This window comes from Acomys minous, assembly GCF_964271855.1.
Source record: "Acomys minous genome assembly, chromosome: 6".
Taxonomy (NCBI): domain Eukaryota; kingdom Metazoa; phylum Chordata; class Mammalia; order Rodentia; family Muridae; genus Acomys; species Acomys minous.
The window spans coordinates 46,383,229-46,404,578 of record NC_140487.1 but is presented as its reverse complement, the minus strand read 5'-3'; the positions used below and the strand labels follow the sequence as shown (position 1 = coordinate 46,404,578).

Genomic DNA, 21,350 nt, shown 5'->3' with positions numbered 1-21,350 from the left:
ATTTCTTGAGCTCTTTATATATTTTGGATATTAGATAGACCTTTGTCAGATGAAGGGTTGGTGAAGATCTTTTCCCAGTCTGTAGGCTGTCGCTTTGTTCTGTTGACAGTGTCTCCTGCCTTAGAGAAGCTTCTCAGCCTCATGAGGTTCCCTTTGTTAATTATTGACCTTAAGGCCTGGGCTGTTGGTGTTCTGTTCAGAAAGTTGTCTCCTGTGCCAATGTGTTCCAGGCTCTTCCCCACTTTTTCCTCTAACCAATTTAATGTCTCTGGTTTTATATTGAGGTCTTTAATCCATTTGGACTTGAGTTTTGTGCATGGTGACAAATATGGATCTAATTGCATTTTTCTACAAGTAGACATCCAGGTAGACCAGCACCATTTGTTGAAGATGCTATTGTTTTTCCATTGAATAGATTTGGATTCTTTGTAAAAAGTCAAGTGACCAAATGTGTGTGGATTCATCTCTGGGTCTTCAATTTGATTCCATTGATCCACCAGCCTATTGCTGTGCTAGTACCATGATGTTTTAATTACTGTTGCTCTGTAGTACAGCTTGAGATCAGGTATGGAGATTTCTCTGGAGGATCTTTTATTGTATAGGATTGTTTTTTGCTATTCTGGGCTTTTTTTTTTCCATATGAAGTTGAGAATTGATCTTTCAATATCTTCAAAATATGTTGTAGGTATTTTGATAGGGATTGCATTGAATGTGTAAATTGCTTTTGGTAAGATGGCCATTTTTACTATGTTAATTCTCCTGATCCACGAGCAAGGGAGATCCCTCTGTCTTCTGATGTCATCTTCAATCTCTTTCTTCAGAGATTTAAAGTTTTTTCAAACAAGTCCTCTACTTGTTTGGTTAGAGTTACTCCTAAATATTTAATATTGCTTGTGGCTATAGTGAAGGGGATAGATTTCCTAATTTCTTCCTCTGTATTTTGTCATTTGTATATAGGAGAGATACTGACTTTTTTGAGTTAATTTTGTATCCAGCCCATTTGCTGAAGGTGTTTATCAGCTGCAAGAGTTCTCTGGTGGAATTTAGGGGTCACTTATGTACACTATCATATCATCTGCAAATAGGGATAATTTGACTTCTTCCTTTCCCATTTGGATCCCCTTGATCTCCTTCTGATGTCTTATTGCTCTGGCTAGAACTTCAAGAACTATATTGAAGAAATATGTAGATAGTGGGCAGCCTTGTCTGGTCCCCAATTTTAGAGAAATTTCCTTGAGTATCCCTCCATTTAATTTGATGTTGGCTATTGGCTTGCTGTATGTAGGCTTTATTATGTTTAGGTATGTGTCTTGTATTCCCAATCTCTCCAGAACTTTAAACATGAATGGGAGTTGGATTTTGTCAAATGCTTTTTCTGCATCTAAGGAGAAGATCATGTGGTTTTTCTCCTTCAGTTTGTTTATATGGTGGATTACATTGATGCATTTCTGTATGTTAAACCATCCCTGCATGCTTGGAATGAAGCCTACCTGGTCATGGTGAATGATGTCTTTGATATGTTGTTGTATTTGTTTTGCGAGTATTTTATTGAGTATTTTTGCATTAATGTTCATAAGAGAAATTGGTCTGAAATTCTCTTTTTTTTTGTTATTGGGTCTTTATGGAGTTTAGGTATCAATGTGACTATAGCCTCATAGAAAGAATTTGGTAATGTTCCATCCATTTCTATCTTTTGGAGTAGCTTGAAGAGTATTGGTATTAGCTCCTCTTCGAAGGTCTGGTAGAATTCTGTGCTGAAGCCATCTGGCCCTGGGCATTTTTTAGTTGGGAGACTATCAATGATTGCTTCTGTTTCTATAGGCAAAATAGGGCTATTTAATTTGTTTATCTAATCTTGATTGAATTTTGGCAAATGGAATCGGCTGAGAAAATTATCCATTTCCCTTAGATTTTCAAATTTTGTGGCATAAATGCCTTTGAAGTAGGTTCTTATGATTCTTTGTATTTCTTCAGTGTCTGTTGTTATGTCTCCCTTTTCATTTCTGATTTTGTTGATTTGGATATTGTTTCTCTGTCTTTTAGTTAGTTTGGCTAACAGTTTGTCTGTCTTGTTGATTTTCTCAAAGAATCAGCTCCTGGTTTTGTTATCTTTGAATTGGTCTCTTTGTTTCTAACTTATTGATTTCAGCCCTGAGTTTGATTATTTCCAGATGTCTACTCCTACTCCTCTTGGGCTCTGCTTCTTTTTTTTTTTTTTTTTTTTTTTTTTTTTTTAGGGTTTCCAGATGTAACATTAAGTTGCTTATGTGGGATGTCTCCACTTTCTTTCTAAAGGAGCTTAGTGCTATGAATTTTCCTCTTAGCACCGCTTTCATTGTGTACCACAAACTTGAGTATGTTGTTCCTTCATTTTCATTGAATTTCAAGAAGTCTTTTATTTCTTCCTTTATTTCTTCCCTGACCCAAGTATCATTAAGTAGAAAGTTGTTTAGTTTCCATGTGTGTGTAGGCTTTTTGTTATTTCTGTTGTTGTTTAAGTCCAGTCTTAGACCATGGTGATCTGATAGGATACAAGGTATTATTTCAATCTTCTTGTACCTGTTGAGGCTTGCTTCGTGACCTAATATGTGATCAGTTTTAGAGAACGTTCCAGGGTGCTGAGAAGAAGGTATGATCCTTGGCATTTGGGTGAAAAGTTCTGCAGATATCTGTTAGATCCATTTGGTTCATGACATTGGTTAAAGAAGTTATTTCCCAGATTATTTTCTGTTTCAAAGACCTATCCTTCAGTGAAAGTGGGGTGTTGAGGTCTTCCACTATTAATGTGTAGGGATTAATGAGTAGTTTAAGCTTTGTTAATAGTTCTTTTACAAATATGGGTGCCCTTGTATTAGGAGCATAGATGTTGAAAATTGTGATGTCTTCTTGGTTGACTTTACCTTTGATGAGTATGAAGTGTCCTTCCTTGCCCCTTCTGTTTAATTTTGGTTGAAATTCTGTTTTATTAGATATTAGAGTGGCCACATCAGCTTGTTTCTTGTGACCATTTGCTTGGAACATTTTTCCTCAACCTTTTACTCTGAGGTAATGTCTGTCCTTGTGGGTGAGATGTGTTTTTTGAATGCAGAAAAATGTTGGGTCATGTTTATGCATCCACTCAGTTAGTCTGTGTATTTTTATTGGAGAATTGAGACCATTGATGTTAAGAGATATTAATGACCAGTGACTATTAAGTCCCTTCATTTTTGTTCTTTTTATAGTGGAGAGTTTGTGAGGTTCTGATTTTGCGATGGTTCTGATACTATTTCCTATGTAGTTTCTGTTGTAATTTGACCCTTTGGCAGGGAGTTTTCCTTCTAGTAATTTCTGTAAAGCCAGGTTTGTGGATAGGTACTGTTTGAACTTGTTTTTGTCATGGAATATCTTGTTTTCTCTGTCAATGGTTATTGATAGTTTCTCTGGGTATAGTATTCTGGCCTGGCATCTGTGGTCTCTTAGGGTTTACAGGACCTCTGTCCAGGCCCTTCTGGCTTTTATGGTCTCTGCTAGAAGTTGGGTTTAATTCTGATATGTTTGCCATCATATGTTACTCGGCCTTTTTCTCTTGCTGCTTTTAATATTTTTTCCTTGTTCTGTATATTTTGTGTTTTTATTATTATGTGGCGGGAAGATTTTCTTCTCTGGTCTATTCTATTTGGTATTCTGTAGGCCTCTTGTATGCTCATATGCATCTTCTTCAGATTGGGGAATTGTTCTTCTATGATTTGTGAAAGATATTTTCTGGGCTGTGGAGTCAGGTATCCTCTCTTTCCTCAATACCTACTATTCTCAAATTTCGTCTTTTCATGATGTCCTTGATTTCTTAGATATTCTGTGTCAGGAACTTTTCAGATTTAGCATTTTCTTTGATGGTTGTTTTGAGTTCTACAATTGTATCTTCAAGTCCTGATATTCATTCTTCCATTTCTTGGATTCTGTTAGATAAGGTCACCTCTCTGATGCTTGCTTTCTTCTCTGAGGCCTCTCAATCTCATTTTTCTTCTGTGTTTTCCTTTATCAAGGCTTCCATTTTTATCTTCAGATCTTGAACTGTTCTAATGATTTCCTTCATCTGGTTGTTTGTATTTTTCTGAAATTCTTCCAGTGCTTCTCTATATGACTCTTTTATGTCTTCAGCCCGCTTAGTTGCATCCTCCTGCAGTTGTTTACAGGTTTTATTTGTTCTTCCATTATCATCTTCCTTATTAAGGACTTGAGGTCATTTTCTTGTATTTTGATTGTGTTTGGGTTCTCAGACTTGCTTTCATTGGTATTGCTGGGATCTGGAGATGCCAAATTGTTTTGGTTTTTGTTTGCGTTCTATCACTGTCCTCTTGTAATTTTGGTGTCTCTGGTGTTGGGAAGTAGTTTCTGGTGTCCTTCACTGGTTGAGACTGGATAGTTCATGAATGATTATAGGTCGTGTCCCCTTGCCTGTGAGGATCAGGGAGTATTTTCCTGGAACAAGCAGGTGATGTGGTTTCCACTCCTAGAGATTTTGCTCTACACCTTACACTCCGGACTGAGTCAGCAATAATAGGTTTCTGTCTGGACCCTTTCATTTTACTGCTGTAATTCAGATCAGCTGTTTAGGGACCTAGAACAAGGTCAACACACAAGCGCTCTGGTTGGGTAGGTTGGACCCAGCTGCCAATCTTTCCTGCTGCTTTGTAGCCAAGACCTCAGCTGGATCAGATTTTCTGAGCCGTTGTTGCGTTTTAGCTCTGCCTCCAAGGTGCCTGCACTTTCACGACCCTGTAGCCTGGGCTGCTCACAGATCCTCTGAGCTGTAGTTGCTATTTAGGTCAGTGATGAGACACTGCAGGGTTGTCCAGCATCTCCTGAGAATGTGGGAGATCCTGCTGTGCCTGTGGCAGCTGATCCAGTTAGGTTCTGTCTGTTGGGGAGTACAGGATCAGTACGCAGGGACCCAGAGACAGGACCATTTCAGACCCTGGGCAGGCTCCAAGGTGCCTGCACTTTTGCGACCCTATAGCCCCGGCCACTTGCAGATCCTCTGAGCAACAATGTGGGAGATCCTGCTGAACCTGTGGGAGCAGTCCAAGGTAGGTTCTAACTGCCCCTGTTTGGAGTCTCAGTCCATTGTTTCTGGATCTAGATTCGGCGGGTCGGCCCTCAAGCTGCATACCCACTCCAGCTATTTTTGGTGGGCCTTGCGCCCGTGTTTCCACTCGGCCTGGGGGACCTCCACAATTTGGCGTGGGGTGGGTGGAGGGATCCAAGGGCAGTTTCACCCTATTTCCTGAGACTCCTCAGGCCAGAGGCTCCAGTGTACCACTACCCCACACAGTGAGTTTGTGCTTTATAGGCCAGCTGCAGCCCGCAGGTGGGTTCCTTTCGAGCGTCTGGGGAGTGGGTTCAGGACCTTCGGGCAGTTGCTTGTCCTGGGGCTAGGCCCACCAGTGGTCTGGGGAATTTGGGAACCAACTCATGTATAGTTCTCTAGATCCAGCAGTCTGTGGCTCCATTCAAGTCCCTGGTCTCCATGCAGTAGGTCAGATATGGTGTATCCTGGTCGATGCCATCTTGGAACCCATCACAAGGTGCATTTCTTAGAGGCTGCAGAAAGAAGGGTTTTGTAATCTAATGCAAACTGTTTTGTCTTTTGATGGGTAAATTGTGACCATCGATACTCAGTGTTATTTTTGAAAAGTAAATATTTCCTTTGGTCATTTTGTTGATTTTGTTGTGTAATGGAGAAGAAGATCTGGGTGGAAATTTAGAAAAATGGGAGTCCGGTGGCTTGAATGTTTAATTCTTCTCTTTGGTCTACTGTTGCTTCATAGACTATGCTTCTTTTGCTTTTAGTGGCTTCCATTATTCCTACATGGATTTCTAGCTCCACTAGAGACTGGAGTTTTCTTGACTTTGTTCTGTGGGTTGTGGATAGCCCAAAATAGTCTGATCTGTCCAAGTTGCTGTGTTCTCACTGTGTTGGTAGCTCTGTGTTATCCAAAATTCTATTCAGAGTTCATGTTAAGTTTCAATAGCAATGACACAGCTACATCTTTCGTATTTTATCACTGATAATGTCCATGCCAATAGTCACTTGCAACCCCTTCTATAAAATCCTTACCAATCACCTTTGTAGATTTTTCTGGTAGGAGTCTTTTATCCCCATTTCCTGGTGAGAGATGCTACTATAGTGGTAGATACTATTTTCATGCAGTCTTCTGCATGTAAAGAATGTTTTTTTGGTCCAGTGGTAGAAGGATTTATTACATGAAAGATGAGAACCATGAAGAGAAAATACCAAACCTATGATTGTCCAATTAAAGAAAGCTGCATTTTGTGGTGCACCTGGGACTGGCCGTCATGCTGGTATTAGAGAGGCCAGATCCTTGCTGGAGAGATGAGGTGTTCACAGGTGCAAGAGAGTTGGTATTTTACATTGTTAGAAAAATACAATGGAAGGGAAGGAACAAGGGTGAGGATATTTTGGGTGTTGATCAAGTCAAACCCAGGACTTAGAGAAGTAGCAGATGGAGTGATTAAACAGTCCTGTTCCCTATAGTTTCCAAACTATAATCAGCCACTGGATTTACTTGGCTTCTATTCTACTAACTTGCCTGGAATCCCAAATAGATTTCTCTTTTTTTCCTTTTTTTATTAATTTAGTCTTGTTACATCTCAATGGTTATCCCATCCCTTGTATCCTCCCATTCTTCCCTCCCTCCCATTTACCCCTTATTCCCCTCCCCTATGACTGTTCCTGAGGGGGATTACCTCCCCCTGTATATGCTCATAGGGTATCAAGTCTCTTCTTGGTAACCTGCTGTCCTTCCTCTGAGTGTCACCAGGTCTCCCCCTCCAGGGGACATGGTCAAAGGTGTCCATCAGTAGAAGAATGGATAAAGAAACTGTGGTACATATACACTATGGAATACTATTCAGATATTAAAAACAAGGAATTCCCGAAATTTGTGGATAAATGGATTGAGCTAGAAATGATCATAATGAGTGAGTTAACCCAGAAGCAGAAAGACTCAAATGGTATATACTCACTTATATCTGCATATTAGCCCAAGGGGCATGTCCCACGAAAGCCTTCACTTACCAGGAAACTGAGGCAGAGGGGAAGACATTCTATTGGGACTCTAGATGAGAGAAGCATGGGAGAATGGCAAAGTAGAAGGCTCCAGAGGGTCCTAGAAACCTACAAGTAGAACATTATGATAGGCAGATTTGGGCCCAGGGGTCCTGCTCAAACTAAGGCACCAGCCAAGGACAATACAGGCCGTAAAACTTTAGATTTCTCTTTTACAAACAAAGAATAACAACAAACTAAAGTTAGGAAAATTAACTATATATCCTTAGACAAAGAAATGCTATTTCTAGATCAAAGACTGTTTTGAAATTTTTGAGTATTATAAGGAAAACTGAAAATATATTCTATATTAAATATGTTCTGTCTGAATTTAATAGGCGCAGTCTTTTTCTGTCCTTGTCTCTCCATTCTCTTCTTTTCTCCACCCTCTTTTCTTCTTCCTTTCCTTATTTTCTTCTTTCTCCCCCTCTCCTTTTCTTTAGATATTCACACAGGCATGCACCCACTGTTGTACACATGCGAGCACACGCACACATATCATAAATGAAATATAACCAAAGCAACATAGAAGCATCAGCATCTTATAGTGGAAACACTGACCTTTGAGGAGTTGTGCTCTGTATTTGAGTCCTTGCTCTGTTCCTCACTGGCTGTGTCACAATATTCATTTATTTTCTTAACCCACCTCATCTGGAACTTGGTGAAATAGTTCTGAGCATAAGGCATTCCAGTGTGGATGATATATGTCACTTGCTTGTCATTATATATTATTCACACAGAAATGACTCTCATAAATACTGGGTTTTAAGTATTTACTAGACTTCAAAACATGCTGTTTATGTAAAACACAATTATGTTATAAAAGCATTAAAGCCTTGTCACTGAGGGAGACAGACAAACAACTTAATTTGTCAGTGCCAATTGGCACTACTTTGATGAGATAGCTCAATTTACCCCCACAAAGCTTACACACACACACACACACACACACACACACACACACACACACACAGCATTAGTACTAAAACTTTAACCTTTTCTTGCTAATGATGTTATCTCTCAATAATTTGCCATGTATAACTTAAAGAGAGTTCACCATAAATATTACATTTCAATATTAAGAAACTACAAGTTAACTATAAGTTGTTTGGTGTCTGGCTCTGGATGAATAACCCTTTTGTTCCTTTACTTTTATTTCTACCTGACAGTATTCAGCACTCTCTCTCTTATGTCTCTTTTTTCTCCCACAACCAAGGTCTCTTCAGGATCTGTCAAAGCAAACAGATATCCCTTATGGCACCGTCTTGGACTCTGCAGTGTATCAGCATGTCCGCATGAAGGGGCTGAATCCTTTTGAGAGGGACAGCATGTATTCCCAGATGTGGAGAATGATCAACCGAAGCAATGGCTCGGAGAACAATGTTCTGGAGTCCCAAGCAGGCATTCAGAAGGTACTGTCCTCTTCATCTACCATCTTCATCAGCTCCTCTTCAAAAATGGTTGTGCCTAAGTTGAGATTTCTTTCTATCTCTTTTATTGCAGCACAGACATTGAATTTTCAGCTAAATTACATTTTTATTGTTTGAAGAAAGGTCTCAGGGCAACTCAGCACTTTCATATAGGAAACTCGAGACCCCCTGTGATGTCTCATCAATAACTTTCTCCTGGAAATCGTAAACTAAAAACTGGTACTGTTATTTAGTCAAGAAATGGATTAAGGACTTATAAACATGAAAGCTAAATAAGTTTTTTTCAAATCACATTCCAAATATCATTCACATTATCCAATCCCTTTAAATAACTCAGGGTTCTGTCTACATAGCATTTGTTTTACACAAAAACTTTATCTTTACTTGTGATTATCTAAAGCTATTTGGAAGAAAATTTTAATCTTGCCAACAAATAAGGTGCCTGTGAATGACTGTTTCTGTTTTCCAAAGTGAAAATCCTTATCTGATCATTTTTCTATAACCTTCATTTAGAAGTAGATATATTTAAAAAGCTTTAAAAAAGTGTTTGCACATTTGTAACAGAAAAAAAAATTAAAAGTTACTCTTCATTCTGGATGTAGTTTATTTACAAATGTACACAAGCATTTCAGGTCCCAGCTGTCACCATGATAGACCTGGGTAGTTTGCTGCTTAAAATTGTGACCAGTGGCTAGCTGTGGCCCATGAAATGACCATAGAATGAGCAAGTTAACAAGCAGATGGGTGGCTATCAAGAGCGGTGGTAGTACTTTTCACTTTTCTCTATGACCTTGCATATCAGAATAGCTCTGACCTCAGGACTGAGCTACCTGCTCAGAAGGTCAATGCTCTGCTGAAGGAAGGCTTGATATTCTGCTTACTCTGTCTCGATTTTCAAGATGGCTCTCAACCCCTGGGATCAATGCATTTAATCTTTGCTGTTGCCACATTGGCATCATTGCCTTGAGAACCGATGCTGACTGTGGAATCTTCTCTACAAATATTAACAACACTTATAAGAAAGTAAACATTCATAGCATGTTAGCAGAAGCCTCTAAGGAAGAAAGTGTGTGACCTTGATCTGTCTGAAGCATCCCCTGATGCCTTTGCCCTCATTATAGGAATTCAGTTTCTAGTGGCAAAAGTGTTGATTGCAAATGTGACCCAAATAAGACCAAAAAGGATCATTGGCTCCTGGAAGATTAACATAGCATCATTAAATTGGATGACTGAGAGCAGAAAGTGGACCAGTATGTGGTTAAATCTGTATATTGGGGAAATGGAGAAAGGCTGGAAGATTTGCATTTGTTGTGTAGGTTCTCATAGAATGTAAGCTAATTGGAGCTTCTGAATAAATCTACTAAAGGGTTTGAAGAAATAATTCTCCTTCACCTACCATCTGCCATCTTCATCTACCATCAAAAATGAACCTTACAGATTGGGAGGAGAACTTTCTTTCAATAGTATGTGTTCAGTGTAAATAAGGCCCTCGTTAACCCCTAGCATTAGTTCCCACTCCAGGAAACAGAAAACTATTTTTTTAAAGATGAGTATAAATAGACATTCTTGTAATTATATTACATTTTTTTTTGAGGAAAAGCTGCTTAGAGTTAGTTTATTTTCTTTCATCAGACGTAAAATCTCAATAAAGTATTTTTAAACAAGCATATGTATTCCCTCATGAGTTTTTTAAAAATCCATTTTCAAATATTTGCTAAGTACCAATTCTGTGGCAGGCTCCCGGGTAGACAGTGGAGATTAGCTTGGCATCAGTGAAAAGGTCACTGGGCTCAAGAGTTGGAGTCTGGGGAGGAAGACAAGAGGGATATAAAGCATAATTTAAATGGCAGTAGACAGCATGGAATTTTGTTTGGTTATTTGTTTTGTCTTCTTAAGACAGGGTTTCTCTGTGTACCCTTGACTTGCTTTACAGAGCAAATTGGCCTTGAACTCGCAGAGATCTACCTGCCTCTGCCCCTCCAAGTGATGCTGGGATCACAGGCATGTGCAACTAATCGAGCTTATCATGCGATTTTTTTTTTTATGGAGGTTGAAGAGACAATCTACAGGTCAATTTTTTCTCAACATCTTACTTTATTCAGTGTCAAAAATAAATCCCACTGTAAGAAAGAATCATGAGCTGGGAAGTCCTGCCCTCTTGGATTTAAGTCTAGCTTGATTTTTGAAATTATTCTGTAAACGTAAGAACATGTTTTAGATTCTCCCTGGGCCTTGAGAGATTTATTATGATAAGAATTCCTACTTCATACAGGTTTTGTCAACATTAAATAAAGCCACATGTGCTGATTCTCTTTTCTAACCTTAGCATTTGGGAGACTGAAGCAAGAGAACTGTGCGTTCTAGAACAGCCTACGGCACCTAGCAAGATACCCCCTCAAAAACCTAAAATTATATAAGTAATAATGATGAAATAATATGACATATATACAGCAACAATAAATAATATGAGCAGAACTGTAAACCTATCTTTTAAAGTAGTTTGCTAGATTAACAACAAAATGGAATATGAAGAACTTGTAGCCACAAAACTGCATTATTTACTACTTCCTTCTTTAATTTAAAATAAATTAATAAATTTATTATTTAAAAAATTTGCTAAAAAGAAAGCACGTTCCAAGAAGTAGAAAGCAGTGCCTGTCTCCTGGGATTTAGCTAATAAGGAAAGCTAACAAGCTGAAGAGAGTGAGACAAGTCCTTTGATGTGACTTTGGCCTTTGCTTGAAGAGTAATGAATCCTAACTTGATGAAGAGCCCAGCTGGTGTGAAACACGTTTGTAGATTTCCTTCACCAAAGTGGAGACAGCTGAAGTTTGACTGGTCACAGGCTAAGTAGTAATAATGAGGAGTATTTGGGTTCCATTTGTAAGGTTTAAGGCAAGCTTTATTAAAAGCAACACCAACCACCAAACCACAACTTCCTCACTTGCTGAACCTGTGAGCCCAGGTTCCTGAAATCCAGACCTGAAGGATATGAGAGCAGACTTGATGAGTGCCTTGTCCAGAAACTGTCCTTGCACAACTCACAAAGCTGCTTCCGGTTCTCTGTCATTGGCTTCTAATTTGTGCAGGCAGAAAGAAATCCCTAGAGATACATTAGGTCAATGGTCCCACTGAGGGTTTTGGCGGGAATCTTTAACAGGGATCCAGACCCGCAGTAACTGCCTCAAAGACAACCTCTCAGCACTGTGAAAACCGAGCTTCACGAGCCGTAACTGTGAATAGATCCCATGAATGTCTTGGGCTATACTTGTGTTTATGTGAGCTACCAGTGTCACCTTCTTGAAGGCATATTCTGATCCCCTCAGGTATCTCTGTCATTCCATACCAGAGTTAGCTCTACAAACAAACAGAAAGTTATGAGTTTGGATTCTTGCATGACAGTCATTTGTAAGGAGCCATCCCAATTAAACTAAAACTAATGTACTTCTGTGATCCGCTCGGTGATTTTTACATAAGTACTCCAAATATATAATTTTGGAAATGTTACTGAGGTGTTTTTTTTTTTTCAGGAGGTTAACAATTATTTTTGAGTGTCTTGTGTGTAAAGAGAAACGGGAACTGCACAGACTTCCCTGGAGTTAACCTCCCAGCAATGAGAGCAGACAAAAGAGAAAGTACAGATACTATTGTGTGTTCAGGAGTGAGAAATGCTGAAGAAGAAAAAGAGACTTTATGGATGGGAGTGTGGACAAGCTGCTTGTTCCAGGTTTTTAGTCCTGGTAACCAAAGAAGGCTTCACTCTAAAGGAGACATTGGAATAAAAACTTGAAACAGTATGTGTGGAGGTGAGGGAGACAGAGAGACTGACAAAGAGAGGCAGAGGGACTGAGAAATAGTTGTGTGCTCCTGGGTGAAATATTTTTGAACAGAGGGTCAGCCTGTGCAAAAGCTCCAAAGTGGGCAATGCCTGCATTTTCCTAGAATATGAATGAAAATGTGAGCTGGATAAATAAGCCTACAGGATCCGTATCAAAACCAGCAGAGGTAGAGAGTCAGGAGGTAAAGTGGAGAAAATCACATGGGGTCTTGATCCTTAAAGCATGGTCCTTAAGGATGACAGTAAGAGCCCTACCTGAGAGCTGATGATAAACCCAGAGCCTCAGCTCTACCTCAGGCCTCTGACAGTTTTACAAGATCTGAGAATGGATCTTATACATGATAGAGTTTAGTTCATACTAATGTGGGGCTGTCTAAAACATTTTAATTTGGCTTTCATCTGTGAGGGACAGGAAGCAACTCAAGAGAGCTTTAAACAGAAATGCAATCTGAGTGAAATCACATGTTGCCAAAGCACATATGGGAAAAAAGCCTAGTGTGGCAGGTGTCAGCTGGATGGGAGGGAGAAGGCTACACCTGGGACATGTCAGTGTTCTAAAACTACATCGTGGAAGGTTCATCCCAGCAATATTCATTTCTAATGGCCTGATAATCCCTATGGTGGTGAACAAATCCTCTGAGAACGCAATAACGAAGTCCTCTAGTGGTATGGGAGATCAGGCCTGGTGGAACAGGGCTCTGACCAGGATGGAATAACTCTCCAGTTTCTGGAGTGAGTGTATGCTCAGGTGGAAACAGGAAGGGTAGCGGCACCTGAAGCAGCAGTATTTTGCCTACATGACAGCATCTGTGGTTTTGGAAGCCGTTGATACTGTCTTAGTTTGATTTTAGCTGCTACAACTAAACAGTGATACAAAACAGTTTGGACGAGTTTTATTTGGCTCACGCGTCCACATCCCAGTCCATCTCTGAAGGGAATTGGAGCAGGAACTCCAGCAGGACCCTGGAGAAAGGAGCAGAAGCAGAAACCGAGGAGGAGAGCTGCTTCCTGATTTGGTATGACTGGCTTGATCAGCCTGTCGTACCAAAGTGAAAATGAAAGCCAAGATGCGAAGTAGGTCTGATTGAAAGAGTGTCTATCACATGTTGGGAAGGACTGGGGCTAGCAAACAAATTACAGATGCTGTGAACTGGGGAGGTGAGCCAACTTGTCAACTCAGATCTTGCTAAAATCTTGGTTGGTGAGTGGCTCTGGAGAGATGACTCAGCAATTAAGACCACTAGCTTCTTTTTCAGAGTAATTAGGTCTGGTTCCCAGCATTCAAATTATCACTCAGAACTACTGGTAATTTCAGTGCCCTCTTCTTACCTCTATGGGTACCAGGCATGATGAGGTACACATATATGCAGATGAAACATTTATATGCACAAAAATATAGAAAAAAATTAAAAATAAACACACTGAACCAGTAATTTTATGAATTCCCTCAGCACATAGCCATTTGTTATTTACCCAGAATTCCTCTAGGCATTGAAAAGTCAGGTAGAGTAAACAAAGCTTCTGCCCCAATAGAGATATAATGTGGTAGAAAGAAACAATTACATAATAAGTGAGAGCTACAAAGAAGCATCAGAGCTGAGCATGATGGCACACTTCTGTAATCATAGCTCTCATGGGGCACCAGTAACAACCTGTCCAAAAAAAGCCTTTAAAAATCTGTGGCTCACAGCAGAGACTCAATAAACAAAATATCAAATTAAGAAATATTCGTAGCATCAGAATGCATGAGAACAACAAAAAGAATATGACACACATATTGGTTAGTCAGAAACAGCTTTAAGAACATGACAATAGAGACCGGAAGGAGGAGAGGTTGGGAGCCTAGAGCTCTGCAAAGAATGAAAGAGAAGAAACTGGGAGCCATACAACAGCAAGGACAGTGGAAGAGAGAAGCCAGGAAACAGGAAACACGTAGGCCCAAGAAATAAGCTATGCAGTGCAGACTGCCTGACTTGCCTACAACGCTGCGAAGAAATGGGAAGAACACCATCATGGCGGACACAGAGAAATGCTGTGTGAGGGAGGCACAGGAGAAGGGACTGGGACCTCAGCAGGGCCAAGGCTGTAGGGACTCCTGGTGCTCAAATCTCACTTGGGCTCCAGGTATATGAAATCAAATGAAAAAATGGAAGACATTTGAAAGTTTAACAAGTTCACAGTGAAAGCACTCAGAAGGTAATGGCAGTTTTTTGACCAGTACCGTATCATGAACCTGTGGAGAACAGGAGTCAGGGTGAAAGAAGAGAGGCTCGTGAGAGAAATTATGTCTAATAGTAATCCACCTGAAACTTGGTGATGACTGGCCCCATGTGGTTAGGGTACAAGTGGGAAGTGACTGAATCTAAAAATATCTTGAAGTTATTTCTGACAAGGTTTTCCAAAAGATTAAACAGGGGATTTAGAAGAAAGGGGTTGATGCTGAACTGGAGGTTGTTATTTCGATAGTCAAAAATAAGGATGTTGCCATTTATTGAAACTTTTAAAAAGTAAGAGGAGTAACAGGATTAAAAAACCCAAATGAAATTTTGCCCTTGACATGCTAATGAACATGACATTTAATTATAGTGGTCTAGAGTGTGTTTATAGACATAAGACTGAATGAGGCAATTAAATACTTAAAGGAAACCAAGACAGAAAGGGCAAGTTCACAGGTCAGAAAAGACTCTTCTACTGAAGGAGAAGGAAGTTAAGGAAGAATGAGTTTAGAAGCAGATGAAAGGGATTCTAAGGAATTCACAGATTCACTAGATCTGAAATGATGTGCATAAATGAAGCATGGTAGAGCCTGAGAACTCTTCCTTAATTTGATTATCTACACTCACTGTTGACTGTGAGAGGAAGGTACAACTGTGTTTTAAAATGTTGATTTCAGTGCCTTGAGATCTGGTTACCGCCCTGCAATGGACATTAACATGAATGTTGAACTATCTCCTGTAACTATATGATGCTAAGGAGTGTTCCCCAGTTATCTCTGATTGGCTAAATAAAGATGCTGAAGCCTATGACTGGGTGGAAGAGAGAAAGGTGGTGTTTTAGGTTCCTGGGCTTGGGAGATGAGAGGAGAGAAGAGAAAGACAGCAGAGCAGCAGTGAGAGAGAGGGGGGGGGGGAGAGAGAGAGAGAGAGAGAGAGAGAGAGAGAGAGAGAGAGAGAGGACAAAAACAAAACAAGTGACCCTACCTCACAGATAGCCTCAATGACAATGTTTCCTTGAAAATCTTCATCTGGGACAATTTCAAAACAGCTATCTAGACCATTCAGCATTACAGGCTGTTCCAGTCAGGACTCCAGTTATGGTCTGAACTTTCTCAGCATTCAAAGACTGAACAGCAAAAATTTCAGCTAGTTTTCTTAAGAATGGACAGTATCCCAATTTTCTTGTGTGCCCCTAAAGGGAAACTAAGCATCATTCTCATGGAGGGTGGATAGCTTTTGGTCATTCTATGAGTGATAGATGTTTGTTATCATTTTAAAAAGGTTGGTTTTAGATATGATAGGCAAATGGTAGATTATTGAATCTACTTTTGAACCAGACAGAGTTAATAAGCCAAAAATATTACATTGCTATAAATCTTTGTATTATATTTTGTTACAACATGTTAAAGTATTGTACCTGTGGAATTCTTAATACTGCAATGGTAAGTTCTCGTCCTTTTGAAAGCTGCTATTACGAGTTGTTTAGGACAAGTAAGCAATGTATATTATCAGCCACATAATCAAACTCAGGCATGTTAGATACTTGTTTAGTTAAGTAAAAAATGTTTCCTAGATTGACAGATAAAAAATACCTAGAAACAAACAACTCAGATAAAATAGATAGATGGTCTTCAACAGGTCTATAGAATATGGCATTTAAAGATTTTATTAATTTAAGGCATTTTTGACAATGAGACAGGTCTTCTCGAAGGATCCTTACTCTACATCAAAGAGTATCAAAGGTTTCATATGTGGCAAGCAAGAAAGCCACTGGATGATAAAATGTCCTCCTGTTGTTTATAGACACAATACTGTCCAAATAGGACAAACTAGATACAAGAAAGTTGACTGCTGAGCTTTGCAAGGACAAAGTAGGCAATTCCTTTATAATTCCTGCTTCAGACAAGTCTGTCAGGTATTCTGTACCAGAAGGATGCAGATGATGCTCCAACATTATAGAGAAATGTTGGAGGACTATTCAGCCAGCAGAATATCTCTGTCATATCTATAAGCTTAGAAGCTGCTAGCCTGCACTTCCTAGATATTTAGGTAATATTTATTCCATCTTAAGTCTCTGATGGGGTTGAACGTTAGATAATTTTAGTCTCACAATTAAACATATTGTTTAATATGATAGAAATTGATAGATAATAAAATACTTTACCCAAAGGTGCCAAATACAAAAATGTTAATGGTCTTACCTAATAATTTTCATAGTTATATTACATATAGCTTGTTATTATAAAAAAAAAGAGCCTTTTCTTTGACTAAAAGGGGGAAATGTAGGCGTAAAGTTATTGTATAGTTTAAATTCTGGTTTCTGTCTCAATGTTATATAAACACTGCTCTCCAGTTTTTCCCTGGAATGCCAAATAAAAGCAGCTTACAGCCAGTTTCTGAGCAGGGTATAGAATAGGGCTTGACTTCCTGACAGCTAGGGTAGGAGGAGTTAGGAGAAGTATTTGGAGATTCCACCAGGGGAATTAGCCATGAGAGAGGTCCAAGAAATATCAGAAGAGATCTAGCTGTACCATAGAAAGAACTAAAAGTCAAGTAACATGGGGATTTGGGCGAATATGAAATCAATACAAGATAGAGGTTTAAGAAAATACTTTAACTGCTCAAGATTGTGCTATGAAGCTTATTATTAAACAAAATAAAAGTCTCAATTCTTTGTGTGATAGCCAGGTTAAGAGATAAACTAAGAGAAACACAGTTTTAAAAAATAACCTCAACAGTCCTTATTATGTTTAGATATGTTTTTTTGTATCCCTGATCTCTCCAGCACTTTTATCATGAAAGGGTGTTAAATTTTGTCAAAGGCTTTTTCGGCATCTAAAGAGATGATCATGTAATTTTTTCTTTCAGTTTGATTATATGGTAGATTATATTGACAGATTTTTGTATGTTAAACCATCCTTGCATCTCTGGGATAAAGCCTACTTGATCATGGTACATGATGTTTTTGATGTGTTCTTGGATTTGGCTTATGGATAATTTTTTGCATCCATGTTCATAAGTGAAATTGTTCTGTAATTCTCTTTCTCTGTTGATTCTTTATGAGATTTGTGTATTAGGCTAACTATGGCCTTATAGAATCAATTTGGCAGTGCTCAGTCTGTTTCTCTTTTGCAGAATAATTTTTAAAATTAATTTATTTATTCAATTTACATTCAAATTGTAGCTCCCTTCCTTCTCTCCTTCCATATCCCACCTTCCTCCATCTTCTCTCTATGCTCCCTTCCCTACTCCTCATAAAAGGGGAACACCTCACCTATCCATTGCAGCACCTCAAAAAACATCAAAACTAAGCATATTTTATTCTACAGTGGCCTGGCAAAGCAACCCTGCCAGGGACAAGTGATCAAAAATGGAATAGAGGCTTTACCAGATACAATTCCCACTTCCCTTACTAAGGAATCCACCTGAATACCAAGCTTTCTATCAGGTACATATATGTAGAGGACGTAGAACCAGTACATGCAAGGTCTTTGGTTGAAGCTTCAGTCTCCACAAGCACCTCTGAGCCAAGGTTAGTTGGCTCTGTTGGTCTTCTTGTGGAGCTCCTATTCCCTAAAGGTCCTTCTACCCTTTCCCCTACTCTTGCACAAGGCTCCCTGCTCTCTGCCCAATGTTTAGCTCTGAGTCTCAGCATTTGTTTAGATCAGTTGCTGGATGGAGCCTCTCAGAGAACAGCCATGCTAGGCATCCTTCTGCAAGCATAGCAGAGTGTCATTAATACTGTCAGGAGTAGGTTCTTTTGTATGGTGTGGCCAGCATTGGCTAGATATCCTTTCACTCTCTGCTGTATTTTTCCCCCTGTACATCTTGTAGGCAGGATAAATTTTGTGTCAAAGTTAGAGCCACATCAAGATATTATTTATAACTAATTTGAAGGGTATTGTTTCCCAATTGTTTTCTTGACCTGTTTGTAGCTTGTATACAGGAAGGATACTATTTTTTAGTTAATTTTGTTTCCAGACACTTTGCTGGAAGTGTTTAGCACCTGGTAGAATTTTTGGGGCCACTTATATATAATATCATATCATCTGTCAATAGTGATACTTTGACTTCCTCCTTTCCAATTTGTATCCCCTTGATCTCCTTTAGTTGTCTTTTTGCTCTAGTTAGGACTTCAAGTATGTAGAGGGTGAGCATTCTTGTATTGTTCCTGATTTCAGTGGAATTGCTTTAAGTTTCTCTCCATTTAACATGATGTTGGCTATTGGCCTGCTGTATATTGGCTTGATTGTGATGCTCATTTTATTCCTGAGCTCTACAATACTTTAGACATGGAACAGTATTGGATTTTGTCAAAAGTTTTTCAGAGTCTATTGAGAAGATCATCTTTTTTTTCTTTCAGTTTGCTTATATGCTGGATTATGTTGATGGATTTTCATATGATGAACCATTCCTGAGGTTTGCAATGTTCCTTCTGTTTCTATACTGTGGAATAGTTTGAGGAGTATTGGTTTCTTCTTTTTAGTGTCCTCTTTGTTTCTACTTTATTAATTTCATCCCTGAGTATGATTATTTTCTGCCATCTCCTCCTCTTGGTGTGTGTTTGTTTCTTATTATTCTTTTTTAAAAGATTTATTATGTTTACATTGTTCTGCCTGCATGTACACCTGCATGCTAGAAGAAGGCATCAGATATCATTATAGATGGTTGTGAGCCACCATGTAGTTTCTGGGAATTGAACTCAGGACCTCTGGAAGAGCAGGCAGTGCTCTTAACCTCTGAGCCATCTCTCCAGCCCTGCTTTCTATTATTCTATAGTTTCCAGGTGTGCTTTTCAACTGCTAGTATGGGATTTCTCAAATTTCTTTATAAAGGCACTTAGTGCTATAAACTTTCCACATAGCACTGCTTTCATTGTATCCTATAACTTTGGGTATATTTTGTCTTCTTTTCATTAAATTCCAGAAGGTCTTTAATTTCTTCCATGACCCAGTAGTCAATGAGTAGACAGTTGTTCAGTTTCGGTGAGTTCTTAGGCTTTTTGTTATTTCTGTTGTTGAAGTCCATCTTTAATACATGGAAGTCTGATAGGATTCCCCATCTATTTTGATTATGTTTGCTTCTTGTGTGTCTTTGCTTGGAAAACATTTGTCTAGCCCTTTACTCTGAGATAATGTTTATCTTTGTTGCTGAAGTGTGTTTCTTGTATGCAGTAGAATTATGGATCCATTTTCTGCAACCATTCTGTTAACCTGTATCTTTTTGTTGTTCCATTGAGGCCATTGATGTTGAGAGATGTTAATCACTAAAAATTGTTAATTCCTCTTATTTTGATATGTGGTGTTAGTGTTATGTGTTTTTGTGTGCATCACTTCTTTTGTTTTTGCTGGTGTAGAATTATTTATTTCCTGCATTTTCTTGGATGTACTTATCCTCGTTGGGATGAAGTTTTCCTTCTAGTATTTTCTGTAGGGCTATATTTGTGGATAGATACTGTTTAAATTTGGTTTTGTCTTGGAATATCTTGTTTTCTTCATCTATGGTGACTGAGAGTTTTGCTGGGTAGTAGTTTGTGCTGACATATGTGGTCTCTTCAGGTTTGCAAGACATCTGCCCAGGTCCTGATTTTTAGAGTCTCTGATGAGAAGTCAAGTGTCATTCTGAGAAGTCTGCCTTTATATATTACTTGGCCTTTTTTCCCTTGCAGCTTTTAATATCCTTTATTTGTTGTGTAGATTTAGTGATTTGCTTATTATGTGGTAGGAAGATTTTCTTTTCTGGTCCAATCTAATTTGTGTTTCTTATGCTTCTTATATGTGTATAGGCATCTCTTTCTTTAGGTTGGGGACATTTTCTTCTATGACTTAAAAATATTTTATGATCCTTGGAACTGGAATTCTTCAGCTTCTTCTATTTCCATTGTCCAGAGGTTAGGTCTTCTCATAGTATCCTAGATTTCCTGGATGTTTTGTATCAGGAATTTTTTTTAGCTTTGACATTTTCTTTGACTGGTGTATCAATTTCTTCTATCATACTTTCTATGCCTGAGATTCTCTCTTCCTGGTTATTTTGGATATACTTGCATCTCTTACTCACTTCTCTTCCCTAGGTTTTCTTTCTCAAAGATTCCTTCCAATTGTGCTTTCTTTATTAGTTCTACTCCCATTTTCAGGTCTTGTACAGTTTTATTAATTTTATATTTAATTGTGCTTTCCTTTATTTCTTTAAGGGATTTGTTCCTTTCTTCTTTAAAAAGCTTCTACCTGTTTTATTTTTTCCTTGTATTTCTTTAAGGGGTATTCATTCCCTCTTTAAAAAGCCTCTACCTCTTTAATTGTATTTTCCTGTATTTCTTTAAGTGATGTATTTATTTCTTTTTTAAAGTCCTCTCTCCTCTTCATGAGACTAGATTTAAGGTTATTTTGTTGTTCCTCAGCTATGTTAAGATATACTGGACTTGATATAGTATGAAACTTGGGTTCTGCTATTGCCATATTGCCCAGGCTCTTGTTATTTGTGTTCTTTCGCTGGCCTTTAGCTATCTGACTGTCTCTGGTATTGGCTAATGGTCTCTGGAGGCCACTGGTTTCCAGGAATGCACATTGGTATGAGGTTCAGTAGATGGCAGGTGCATGAGCACAGCTGTATCTCACCACTGCTATGTTTTCCCAGAAGCCTGTTGATCCTCGTTGTACCTGGAAGCCAAAGGCTTTCGGAAATGCATATACAGGTGAGGCCCAATAGGAGAGCACAGGCTTCCTTCGGGAATAGGGGCATTGGAACCAGAATGGGGTGTA

At 38.9% G+C, this 21,350-nt stretch overlaps 1 protein-coding gene across 2 annotated transcripts in view; it reads left to right on the top strand.

The window, feature by feature from the left end:
* Nucleotides 1–21,350, top strand: part of GRID2 (glutamate ionotropic receptor delta type subunit 2) — a 1,382,318-nt gene that overhangs the window by 1,126,195 nt on the left and 234,773 nt on the right. For both annotated transcript variants that reach the window (XM_084785474.1, XM_084785473.1), the window contains exon 13: nucleotides 8,325–8,520. In XM_084785474.1, coding sequence (XP_084641600.1) covers nucleotides 8,325–8,520 — 196 coding nt within the window. The remainder of the gene's footprint in view (nucleotides 1–8,324; nucleotides 8,521–21,350) is intronic.